Below are 12,788 nucleotides of genomic sequence, written 5' to 3'. Positions count from 1 at the left end.
GAGGTGAATGAAAAAACCTTAGCCGTGCATTAGCATCCTATTTAAAATGAACAGGCTGTCTTAATGCAGAACATATTAACAAGTAATTAATGAATCACAACAGTGTGAATTCAAAATAGATTTCTATTTTCCTCACTGTTGCCTTTTTACTTAGACTGCTATTAACTAACAGAAATGCAAAAATCCTGTCACATCCATTCAATAAATAATCAGGTTATTTTTATAGCATCTATAACTTCCCATAAAGACTGTGGAAAATCTGGAGAGTGTTAAAGCCAAGCAAACTCACAGACTTCTATGCAGAGCATTGAGATACCTGGAAGTTGTAGTTTGAGATGGCAGCCACATGATGGGGCCAACTGACTCTTTACACTTTAGCCTTTTCTAAAAGTTCTTCCTCTTGGAGGGAGTCAGAGAGTGATCACTTCTGTCTGAATAGTCACCTGCCAAGCGAGAGACCCTACAAGCAGAGATCCAAGCCTAAGCCTGGGAGTGGGGGGGGGGGGGGGTGCACAGCAGCACCCACATCCCAATACCTGCACCACTGTCGCAGGGAGACTGGAGCATCCACTTACCCTCTGCTTCGCACCACTGATCCCCGGAAGTCTTCAGGGAGAGACCTAGGAGGGCCCCCCTTCTACAGAGAGAGGTCAATGTAGCATCCAAGGACTGGGCTGTTCGCCCATTGTTGATACTGCTAACAGCGACTGAGCCAATGAGAGCAGGAAACCAAGTGTTTCCAATCCAAACTGCACCCATACTGCACTCTTTACTGCACTTATTCCAAACCTAGGCTGCACCAATACCAACCCCATACCACATTATACCGAGCCTGAACCACATCTACCTTGCACCTGTGTCGAGACTATACTGTACCTATACTGCATGCAGGTTAACTGGGACTGTCGTTAAGTGCACCACAGCTCTTGTAGGCCCCCAATGATATTCAGCAGGGCTGCCCCTTCTGTAAAAATATTTTCTGGAAGTCACATTTGTTTCCCTGCTCCCCTCTCCTCACCCATCCTCCTTTTCTTTTGGACAGTGCATACCCAGCCAATCTAGGAATAGCATCGCTGTCATAAATTTACTCACTATAGTTCCATCACTCAGTAGATCAAACTTGACTACTGGGCACTGCTGCACATGAGGTGGCCTTGCTACTGTTTATGCTGATCTGCTAAATATGTATGCTAAATTGTGTTATTTCTATTGTTAATCCATTTATGCTTGCCTAGTTACTAACCATATTGGGTGACAATATACAGTGCCTTGTGAAAGTATTCGGCCCCCTTGAACTTTGCGACCTTTTGCAACATTTCAGGCTTCAAACATAAAGATATAAAACTGTAATTTTTTGTGACGAATCAACTACAAGTGGGACACAATCATGAAGTGGAAAGAAATTTATTGGATATTTCAAACTTTTTTAACAAATAAAAAACTGAAAAATTGGGTGTGCAAAATTATTCAGCCTCCTTAAGTTAATACTTTGTAGCGCCACCTTTTGCTGCGATTACAGCTGTAAGTCACTTGGGTTATGTCTCTATCAGTTTTGCACATCGAGAGACTGAAATTTTTGCCCATTCCTTCTTGCAAAACAGCTCGAGCTCAGTGAGGTTGGATGGAGAGCGTTTGTGAACAGCAGTTTTCAGTTCTTTCCACAGATTCTCGATTGGATTCAGGTCTGGGCTTTGACTTGGCCATTCTAACACCTGGATATATTTTTTTGTGAACCATTCCATTGTAGATTTTGCTTTATGTTTTGGATCATTGTCTTGTTGAAAGACAAATCTCCGTCCCAGTCTCAGGTCTTTTGCAGACTCCATCAGGTTTTCTTTCAGAATGGTCCTGTATTTGACTCCATCCATCTTCCCATCAATTTTAACCATCTTCCCTGTCCCTGCTGAAGAAAAGCAGGCCCAAATCATGATGCTGCCACCACCATGTTTGACAGTGGGGATGGTGTGTTCAGGGTGATGAGCTGTGTTGCTTTTACGCCAAACATAACGTTTTGCATTGTTGCCAAAATGTTTGATTTTGGTTTCATCTGACCAGAGCACCTTCTTCCACATGTTTGGTGTGTCTCCCAGGTGGCTTGTGGCAAACTTTAAACGACACTTTTTATGGATATCTTTAAGAAATGGCTTTCTTCTTGCCACTCTTCCATAAAGGCCAGATTTGTGCAGTTTACGACTGATTGTTGTCCTATGGACAGAGTCTCCCACCTCAGCTGTAGATCTCTGCAGTTCATCCAGAGTGATCATGGGCCTCTTGGCTGCATCTCTGATCAGTCTTCTCCTTGTATGAGCTGAAAGTTTAGAGGGACGGCCAGATCTTCGTAGATTTGCAGTGGTCTGATACTCCTTCCATTTCAATATTATCGCTTGCACAGTGCTCCTTGGGATGTTTAAAGCTTGGGAAATCTTTTTGTATCCAAATCCAGCTTTAAACTTCTCCACAACAGTATCTCGGACCTGCCTGGTGTGTTCCTTGTTCTTCACGATGCTCTCTGTGCTTTAAATGGACCTCTGAGACTATCACAGTGCAGGTGCATTTATACGGAGACTTGATTACACACAGGTGGATTCTATTTATCATCATTAGTCATTTAGGTCAACTTTGGATCATTCAGAGATCCTCACTGAACTTCTGGAGAGAGTTTGCTGCACTGAAAGTAAAGGGGCTGAATAATTTTGCATGCCCAATTTTTCAGTTTTTTATTTGTTAACAAAGTTTGAAATATCCAATAAATGATTGTGTCCCACTTGTTGTTGATTCTTCACAAAAAATGACAGTTTTATATCTTTATATTTGAAGCCTGAAATGTGGCAAAAGGTCACAAAGTTCAAGGGGGGCGAATACTTTCGCAAGGCACTGTATTAAGTTTGCATTTACTACCTGGTTTGGTGCCTGTTTTCTTTGATATAGCGCTATTACTGGGTACTAAGTAATTTCTTTCAGTGGCTTCCAGTGATATTGTACACTCAGCCTGGTGTGTTAGAGGGGCTGAGGTTTTTGACAAGGTTGAGGCAAAGAACAAAGGACCCATCCTAATCAGCAGCTCCTACGGAGATTGTACTACATATATTTAAAACATATGGGGTGTAAAACTATAATTCTACCACTTTACAAAGCTCTGATTTGGTCTCATTTTGATTATGCAGTTCAGTTTTGGTCACCAATCTCCAGGAATTATGTCCTGGAACTGGAGAGAGTCTAAAGAAGGGACATAAAACTAATAAGGGGGCTGGAGGACCTCAATTATAAGGGAACAACTATGAAGGTTAAACTTATTCTCTTCTTTAAATGGTGACTGTATCATTTGGAGAAAACGATTTAGTCTAAGATCTCTAAAGAAGACATGTGGCCACACAATTAGGTTGGAGGAGAAGTTGTTTACATTTAAGCTGCATAAGGGCTTCTTTACTGTTAGAGTGGTAAAGACGTGGAACTCCCCCTTTGACAGTTAGTGGTGTCATCAGAGAGTGTACATGAAGTAAAAAACTGTGTTTCTCAACAAACACAAATTAACCGGTATATGGAAATTGGTAGCACCATGGACACATGTTGAGAATCTTAAAGAAGATACAGTATATAGCCAAAACTTTTGTTTAATTTTGGATAAATTAGGTAATGGTTAAAACCTTGTTAGTTTTTTCTGCCATCTGTGTCATATTTAGCAGATTTCACCTCCTGTCCTGTAGACAACAGGAATTATGGGCCAATTTCTCAGAAATTAGTTAAATCCCCTTTTAGATGGTTGTCAACAGAACAGGTCCCCCAATTTCCCCTGTTCTGGTGACAACGAAAAGTTTGGATTTTTCTCACTTTCTATCCCGGTGACATGAGATTCTTAATCTCCCTCATAAGACACTGATAAAATTAAAAACATGACAAGGTTTGACTGGACTTGGTCTATGTGCCACAGCCCCAGTGTGTTGCCAGTCAGTTAAAATAGCTGATTGACAGGGATTAAAACAGCAATAAGTAGTGGAAGCGGGTCAGAGCAGATGTAGGGGGGTTTTGCATCTGTCTATGAAATTGCCTATAGCTGTCAATTACTAGGTAATGTTAACCAGATAAAAGATATGCTATGATTGATTGATAATAGCTTACTGGCTTTCACATATCGGTTCACAGTCTTTTCTCTTTGCATCTCCTGCTGAATAAACCCACAGAACTCAGTACAAAAACCTTAACACTAACACAACAGAAATATAAAAAAAATTGTAGCGTGAAGGTTGCATGCATAGACCAACATTTTAAGCTGTTACTTATTGTTACTTGCCCAGGCCAGACCAGTAAGGATTGAGAGCTTCCATTGGAATTTCCCAAAGCCAATAGCTTCCACAGCGTCTTCCACCATAAAGGTATCTTTAAGAAAATGACAAATGACAATTAATTCAGATACCACAACTCAGTAACAATGCCTGTTTGTTCAAACCCATAAGTTTGTCTATAATTCTGTGTTTCGTTTATCACTTGAATTAGTACATTGTACTAAATCCATATAGTCAATCTTTTCTATGGTAACTGAGGAATAGTTTTTCTTATTGGCCAATTCCCAGAGCTATCATAATCTCTATATCTTACTACAATGACTATGTGGAGTCTAGCTCCGGCCATGTCACACTAGCAAGCCAATAGCAACAAAATCACTAGAAGTCATCTCACCTTTTCATTCCCTCACTAGCATTTATGATTCTGCATCGTTTCAACCAGAGAGAAAATTACATCCTCAGAGAAGTGGCATTTGCGTTTGGTGACAGCTCGCCAGCAGCAGAATCTTCAGTATGACATGGCCTTTAGCTACATTTTACTGCCCCACAATATGAAAAAGTGATCTCCAATATCAAGAAAAGTAAGTTAAATCTACTTATTGCCATTGTGCAAACACTGATATCTACAGTGTTTATCAATACTTATAGGATCATGACTTTCAAATGATCTGGTTTGTCTGCAAATAAAAACTTACATTTTAGAGAGTCTTTAGTATTGCTATCTGCCATGAAAGAATTCTTACCATCAGTTGGGTTTGCAAACTCCTTTGGCACCATTGTTCCATCTTCAAGCTCCACTGCTTCCAAATCTGTGTGGACAGGTCCAATCTGTATCTCATGTTCCCCTGATAGATTATCCTCTTCTGATCTGGCACTTTCCCCAGTCCGACGGAATTTGACAACACTGATAAAGAAAATTATTCCTTTAGAAATTAAATCCTAAAGAATTGCGTTGTACGCTTGCATAATATATATCTATCATACCTACAAATGGATTGTACAAAAAAAGATCTCCATTTTGCATTTAGCAAACCACACTGTGAGAACATAAACCAAACTCATAATAGTTTGGTTTAAAGCTGAAGTTTAGTATTTTTTGGGGGGTGATACAGCATCAAGCACATTAGTTATGTGTAATGGTGTGTATCCTATTACCTGTAGGCTGCTGCTTCATGGAAAACTTTTCCCTTTAGTACCTCCTTCAGAGGGGTCAGATACTGACTATCTTCCAGCACTGTAAGAGTTAACATGTGCTGCTGCTACTGTGAAGAGTTGTACCTCTCACCTGCCCAGTTCTGCTCTTTCTCCATTTAAAGACCTTATTCTCCCACAATGCATCGCCTTCTCTGAATGGATGAGCAGCTGATTGACAGAATCTCCACCACCCTTTCACAGAATGTGATGCATTGTAGGACAATAAGGCCACATTCCCATTTACTGATCTGTATACTTGAGCGAATCAATGACAGGTGGCCAGCTGCAAGGACATGCACATCTTGGAGTGCACATCTGTACAGATCAGTGCAGAGAATGCAGATGGTGAATAAGGCCTAATAGTACGAGTTTTATAAATGGCAGGAAGTTTTTACGGCAGAAGGAGGCAAGCAGACAGTGGTGGCAACTTTCCACACTTGCAATGGCTGCTTTTAACTGTCACAACGCTGGAAGATAGCCATTCGGAGAAATATCTGGTAGATTTGAAGGACACACTGAAGGGAGGATTTTTACAAACAGCAGCCTGTAGGTAAAATTATACACACGATTACATATAAACAACGTGTTTAGTGTTGTATGCTAAAAGAAAAACTTCAGCTCTACTTTACTGATCGAATTTAAATGATATTTTCTGGTTGCAGACACACTCAATCTGAAGGAAACCAGGTTTCACAAATATATATTATAATAGATGGATAATTTGTATAACTAGATCAAAGTTTTTTTGGTCAGGGTTAGATATTTCTCCATCATCAGAAGACCTTTTTTACCTTACAGTCATTTTTGTTTTTTACTTTTCCAGATTTTTTTTTATAATTTTAAAGGTAACCAGTACTAAAGAATTACTTATGTAGGCTGACATTACTATATATCTTGTTGAAGATGTCCGCTGGTTATTGTGCTAATTCAGTGTCACTGAACCAAAGAAGCATGCATTAACTTTGCTGGTTGCATAATTCACCTAGGCCAGTGACTCAAAAACTATTGAAAAGAGGCAACCAGACAAACTAACAGTTCACAAAGTGGAACAGTAACGCTAGCCTCCATTTCGCTCTCTGCACAGGTTTCCTTTAAATGTAGTGATTTGTGGATTAGCCACTAGAGGCAGGGACAATAAGCTACAATAATGACTCTGCCTAACTGTTAAAGGCTAAACCCGGCCATACGTGGATCGAAATTTGACCAGTTTAGCAGGCAGTTAAGTTCTTTCCATGTATGGAAACAGTGGTTGTACAGAAGTCAATTAACCAATCGACTTCTGTACAACCAGCCTGTCAGATAAATGGTGTTCGATCAGTGTCGCTACCTATAGCTGGCAGCGCTGATCAGAGTATTCTGACAGCAGAGGAGTCTCCCCGCTGTCAGAACCCAGTAGCTCAGTGGGAGTGAATTGGATCATTTTTTTCCATTCAACCCGCTGGCTGAATGAAAAAACTGAATCATCTATGGGGTGCTTAAGTCCAACTTTTTGACCCATATTTGGGGTGTACCATGTAATATAGTGCTGAACCCCCACTACCACTAAACTGTCAGGATTATTGAGGGTAATTAAATAAAAGAAAAAAGAAAATGGAAATATTTAAAAGCCATGTAGACTATAGAGATTGTGAACAGCACAGCTTCCATCTTGTTTTGGAGGTGAATGAAAGTTCATATATGTTCTTTTGCAAAATGTCTCTTACAAGAGAGTCTAGAATTTCAATAGAAGATCTCTGTCTTTCTTTTCTTGATCGTAAATAAGTGGTACATGGACATCTCATCAGATAAGACATAATGGTAGTGCCAGTCTGTCTGTAAGTATTTTAACAATGGACAATGGTCCAGTGTACTCTATCAGGCATTTAAACAATATAAGTTTTAAAGATGCATTATATCGTGTGTAAGAAAATATGAGTAATAATTCTACATATATGTATACATATATATTTAGAAATGCTTTGTATACCATATTTTGGGTTTAGATTTTTACACATAGTAATCTTACTTAGACAAAGCTAAATACTAATTACCTCATTTTATGTAAGTTTGTGTTTAAGTTTTTATGGCCATATAGATCTTCCAATCCTAGCCTAAATGTCTGAAGTGTTTGACAGAATTCAAATAATTAATGGACTTTCACTAGCCATAGGTCAAAAAGGTCATCAGATAATAATAGTGGTCTAATTATTCTATATGCTGAATCTAATGAACAGTACAATACTGCCCCCTTTGGAGATGCTACTAAATGCAGTCTCGGGGTAACTCAGTATTTTCTAATAAATATATATATATTGTATTAAAAATATAATCTTATAAATGGCTTACCAGATCCAATAATTGCCAGGGTACATGATGGAGGTGTTAGATGGACATTTATGTATGTACTGAGAGTATGGACAAGTTTTATGTTGTTTTATGATTACTCTTAAATATAAAGAAATCATCCTTTAATTTAATTATCCAAAGTATTGGGTTAATTAGAGAGGTGTGCCAATGACATCACCAGTTAATGTATGAAATGTCCCAACCAATGGGGATAATGTTCCTCCCTCTGGGTTTAACTTATGGTAATTTTAATAGTCCTTTGTTCAATACAATATAAAAAGGAGAACCCAGATGTAATAGGACACACATTACATCACTGACAACACACATTACACCTACAACATAAACACTACTCACATCCATCTATATACTCATCTACACATACTCCATCTTGCTCCATCATTTATCTGAAACTTTAAAGGACGCCAAACGAAACTCATCTCTAACTGGCCACCATTTTAAGAAGGCAGCCATCTTAAGGACTCTGGTAACGACCATTTGAAGCTAGCAGCCATCTTAAGTATGGTAAATATACCTTGCTGTTTATTTGAGTTTATTCAATATTGTTTATTTCCTTCCTTATTACCCTTAAATATGCAATATAAAACATATAAGATTACAATCCCAGCCGTATAAACCATAGTAGATTTTTCTCTAAAAAGCTGATTTTTGTTTTTATACATTTTTATTAATATCAGATTCAGCGCATTATTGCGATTTTGGTCTCCCGTTTTGTATAGCTTATTCTCGCTCAATCTGCAGTGGAGTGACTGTCGGCTGTGCAATTCGCAGACAATTGTGGTCTGATTATATAGAACACTTACCTATGGTTTATGCTATACCTGGAGAAAAGGTAATCTTGTTTTAGTTTAGTTTTCATTATAGAGCTACATATCACATTGCATTGATTGTTTTAAGTTTGTATTTTATGTAGAGTTATTTTTTTGTGTCATTTCCAGTTTGATCATATATTGTGAATACATGTCTTGTGAATAAATATTCTTATATATATTCCTTACTGTAGACTGTTTTCACTAAGATTGGTATATGCTTTTAAAAAGAAATTAATTCATTAAAAAGAATTCGCTACATATTGATTTGTGGAAATAAGTTGAGAATCTCCTACCTTACAGATCCTTGCTTATTTACATAAATAGACACTGTTATATTCAGAGCAGTATAAATATTCTGACAAAACCATCCCCATTCTACAAGGTTGCTGTTTTTTCTCCCCAGCAGCTCCTGTCTTTTTTTAAATGTTTGTGTGGCTCGGTCACCAAATCCACATTTTTCATTTAGAGAGATTTTTAAATGAATAAAATACAAGTCCCTTCTTCCATTGCGACAGAGGAAGTTGTTATCAATGGAACACAAGTGTTGTGACTACCACACTCATAGTCCATTGAAACTTCCAGCTCAATATCTTGGTACACACATGTAGCTGGAGGAAGAGTCTGCAGTAGCCTATGCATTGCACCTTATTGTGGTTGCAATGCTCTGCAGGCTCATATGCAAAAATAAATAAATATATAAAAAATAAATGCACATTGTTTTTTTTTTGCAAATGTGGCAGTGGTCGCAACTAGTATATTTTCTTTTCCTGCTAAAGGTGCATTTAACACTTTGAGAAGAAGCATTAAAGCACAGCACAGTGTAACACTGAAAATAAGCTACAGGGTGGACTGGACATACCTTCGGGTTGTACTGACTAACCTAGGCCTTGGCCCTAACATGCTCACCTGGATAGCATCGCTCTATAACTTCCCTGAGCCCCAGGTTAGGGTAAATGGGGTACTCTCTAACCCATTCCCCATTTGTAATGGAACGAGACAGGGGTGCCCACTCTCTCCCCTTATATTTGCACTTACCCTCGAACCTCTGCCTAATAAAATACATTTAAATCCCAATGTAAAGGGACTGCACGTGGGACCCGTAGAACATAAAATATCTGCCTATGCGGATGATGTTCTGTTTTACGTTTCAGATCCGCTGATCTCCCTTCCCAATATTATGGCAAAACTACTAGATTTAAATTTGATTTCAAAATTAATTACAGCAAATCGGAGATCCTACCCGACTATCCCTTCGGATTTGCGTACACGGCTGCAATACATCCCTGACATATCTGGGCATCCACCTCCCACCACACTGTTCCAAGTTATACACAAATAATTATGTCCCCAATATAAGAACGGATATGCAAAAATGGAACTGTGCAACCTTTTCGTGGATGAGCCAAGTCAGTGTTTTAAAGACGAATGTGTTACCTGTATTAATTTTTACCTACAAATGGTGCCCATTCCTTTACTCAGGTCCTTCTTCTCGAGCCTAAACAGCCTATTTCTGAAATACATTTGGAACGGACGAAGCACACGCTTGGCTCTCCGCCCCCTACAACACTCTATGCAGAGGGGGGGCATGGGTGTTCCTGTCATTTGCAAGTATTATAGCCGCTGAAGAAGTCCTGCCCACGGACGTAACGCGTACGGGGGGGAGCAACGCCTGACGTCACCCGCGGCCACCACGATCAGATTGGTAATACACGCTGTTTCCATGCACTTATGAAGTGCTTGTTTTGTAAGTACAATACCTTTGAATAAATCAATACTTGGATAAATGCAGAGAGCACTAGATCTTTTTATTCTTCCCCCTTTGCATACGGAGCCTTCTATAAGGATCCTTCCCTATCAGGACCTTCCTAGATATTTTGATCAGAATCGCTTGGAGTATGTTTGGGCTGTGTGATCCTTTTAGGGTCGAATAGTGGAGGTGAGAGGCAGTGTTCGCCTTGGTGGATGGGCTTATCATCCAGCATAGTTCACTGCATGCTTTTTTGGAAGCCACAAGATGTTTTATTAATGTACATGGACTTTTTATTGCATATCACCCCCTTTTTTTGAACTGGGCGTATTATTTGTTATTTCATGTGTTCCTTCATATGTATTTTTAGATTGTTTCATCACTCATATTGTATATGCACTGCACTTTTTATTTATATTGATTATTCACATTAGGCTGGCCTTGTTTGCATATCACTATACATTTCCTTCAAAGTGAATCAGGTAAATTGTTTATGCAACATGTATAGGTTTTCTATGTCCCCTTCTACTCAGGAATCTTAGGCTCGATTTACACTAATGTGTTTTGTTCATGCTTTTTGCTGTTTGCAGGAATCCATTTAATTTTTTTAACATGGGTTCCTATAGAACACGTTCACATGATAGCATTTTTGTGCCTCTGCGTTTTTGGAAAGGGTCGAGGATTTTTTTTACTGTAAAATGCAGCCTTTTGTATGTAATAGACTTCAATGGAACTGCATCCAAAACGCAAGTATTGCGTTTTTACCGGAATTTTGCCACGATTTGCGTTTTTAAATCTGCCCAACAACAAATTTTCCAAAAAAATCCATAAAAACCACATATCACTGTAAAATTGGGGTTAAAAAAAAAAAAACATGGAAAGCAAAAAACACTACAGAAATGCTCAAAAGCAACATGTATATGTGTGATTTGAGTCTTAAACACTGGAGTTGATTTATAAAAGGAGTGGGGCATGTTCACTTTGCAAAGTAAAATTCCCTTAGCATAGTGAATGCTGTGCTGACTCTATCCAATCATATGCAAGCAAAAATCTTTTCTTTTTTTTTCTTTACATGATTGGATTTTCCTGCAAAGTGAAGTACCCTTTGCAAAATGAACATATGTGTTAAATCAACCCCACCATGCACTACAACGGTCACAAAACAGGGCATAGAAAAAATTGTATGACCCTGAATGATGCTGGAACAAAGGTGGTCTGGCTTTATGAGGGGAAATGAAGACAATTGAATTGTCAGGAGTACAGAAGATGTATTTGAGAGGTAATAAATTCCTGTCTTTGGCCTGGTTCACACCTATGCATTTTTTTGCGCGTTTTCAGTTTTGCCAAAACACATTACAGTCCATTTAACATGGTTTTCTTATGGGTTACGTTCACATCTGGGCATTATATGAAAAGGCCAGGGACCAGCAGGTTGTGTTTTTGGTTTTATAGAGAGACTTCAATGGATTAAAAATGTGTATTGAAAAAATGCAAAATGTATCCGGAATATGCATCAACTGCAACCTGCATAGGTGTGAACCAGGCCTTAGGCCTCAATTACACGGGGCATACTAAAGCATATGCTTGTGGAGGGCTGTGTTTAGGCACACAGGGATGCACAGGTGTTCCATTGATCCCCATGCAGGAAGTCTCATTGATGGCATATGGGACACAGCAGCTGCACAGACACTGCTCCTAATCTGACATCTGTACAGATGAACGGCCCTGAATGTAGGCAGTGTGCATTCGGGGGCAAAGCACCCGAACCCACACATACACTCTATTGCTGAAACTATTGGGATGCCTACCTTTACACGCACATGAAATTAACTTTAATGACATCCCAGTCTTAATCCATAGGGTTCAGTTTTGAGTTGGCCCACCCCTTGCAGCTATAACAGCTTCAAATCTTCTGGGAAGGCTGTCCACAAGGTCTAGGAGTGTGTTTATGGGAATGTTTGACCATTCTTCCAGAAGCGCATTTGTGAGGTCAGGCTCTGATGTGGAAGAGAAGTCCTGGCTCACAGTCTCCGTTCCAAAGGTGTTCTATCGGGTTGAGGTCAAGACTCTGTGCAGACCTGTCAAGATCCTCCACCCCAAACTCGCTCCCCCATGTCTTTATGGACCTTGCTTTGTGCACTGGTGCACAGTCATGTTGGAATAGGAAGGAGCCATCCTTCTTATTCCAAGTTGGGAGCATGAAGTTGTCCAAAATGTCTTGGTATGCTGACGTCTTAAGAATTCCCGTTGCTGGAACTAAGCCCAACCCCTGAAAAAAAAGCCCCACACCATAATCCCTCCAACTCCAAATTATTATGACCAGTGCACAAAGCAAGGGGTGGAGGAACTTGACTGGCCTGCTCAGAGTCCGGACCTCAACTTGATAGAACACTTTTGGGATTAATTAGA

The 12,788-nt window shown here is 39.4% G+C and overlaps 1 protein-coding gene across 1 annotated transcript in view; it reads right to left on the bottom strand.

Moving 5' to 3' along the window:
- The window catches only part of SVOP (SV2 related protein), a 70,662-nt gene that overhangs the window by 44,104 nt on the left and 13,770 nt on the right, over positions 1 to 12,788 (bottom strand). Inside the window, exons 2-3 of the mRNA XM_082253584.1 lie at positions 5,024 to 5,184; positions 4,289 to 4,374 (exon numbers count right to left, since the gene is read on the bottom strand). Coding sequence (XP_082109710.1) covers positions 4,289 to 4,374; positions 5,024 to 5,184 — 247 coding nt within the window. The remainder of the gene's footprint in view (positions 1 to 4,288; positions 4,375 to 5,023; positions 5,185 to 12,788) is intronic.

This window comes from Pelophylax lessonae (assembly GCF_965119305.1).
Source record: "Pelophylax lessonae genome assembly, chromosome: 1".
In the NCBI taxonomy this organism is placed as follows: Eukaryota; Metazoa; Chordata; class Amphibia; order Anura; family Ranidae; genus Pelophylax; species Pelophylax lessonae.
This window is presented reverse-complemented; position numbering and strand designations above follow the sequence as displayed.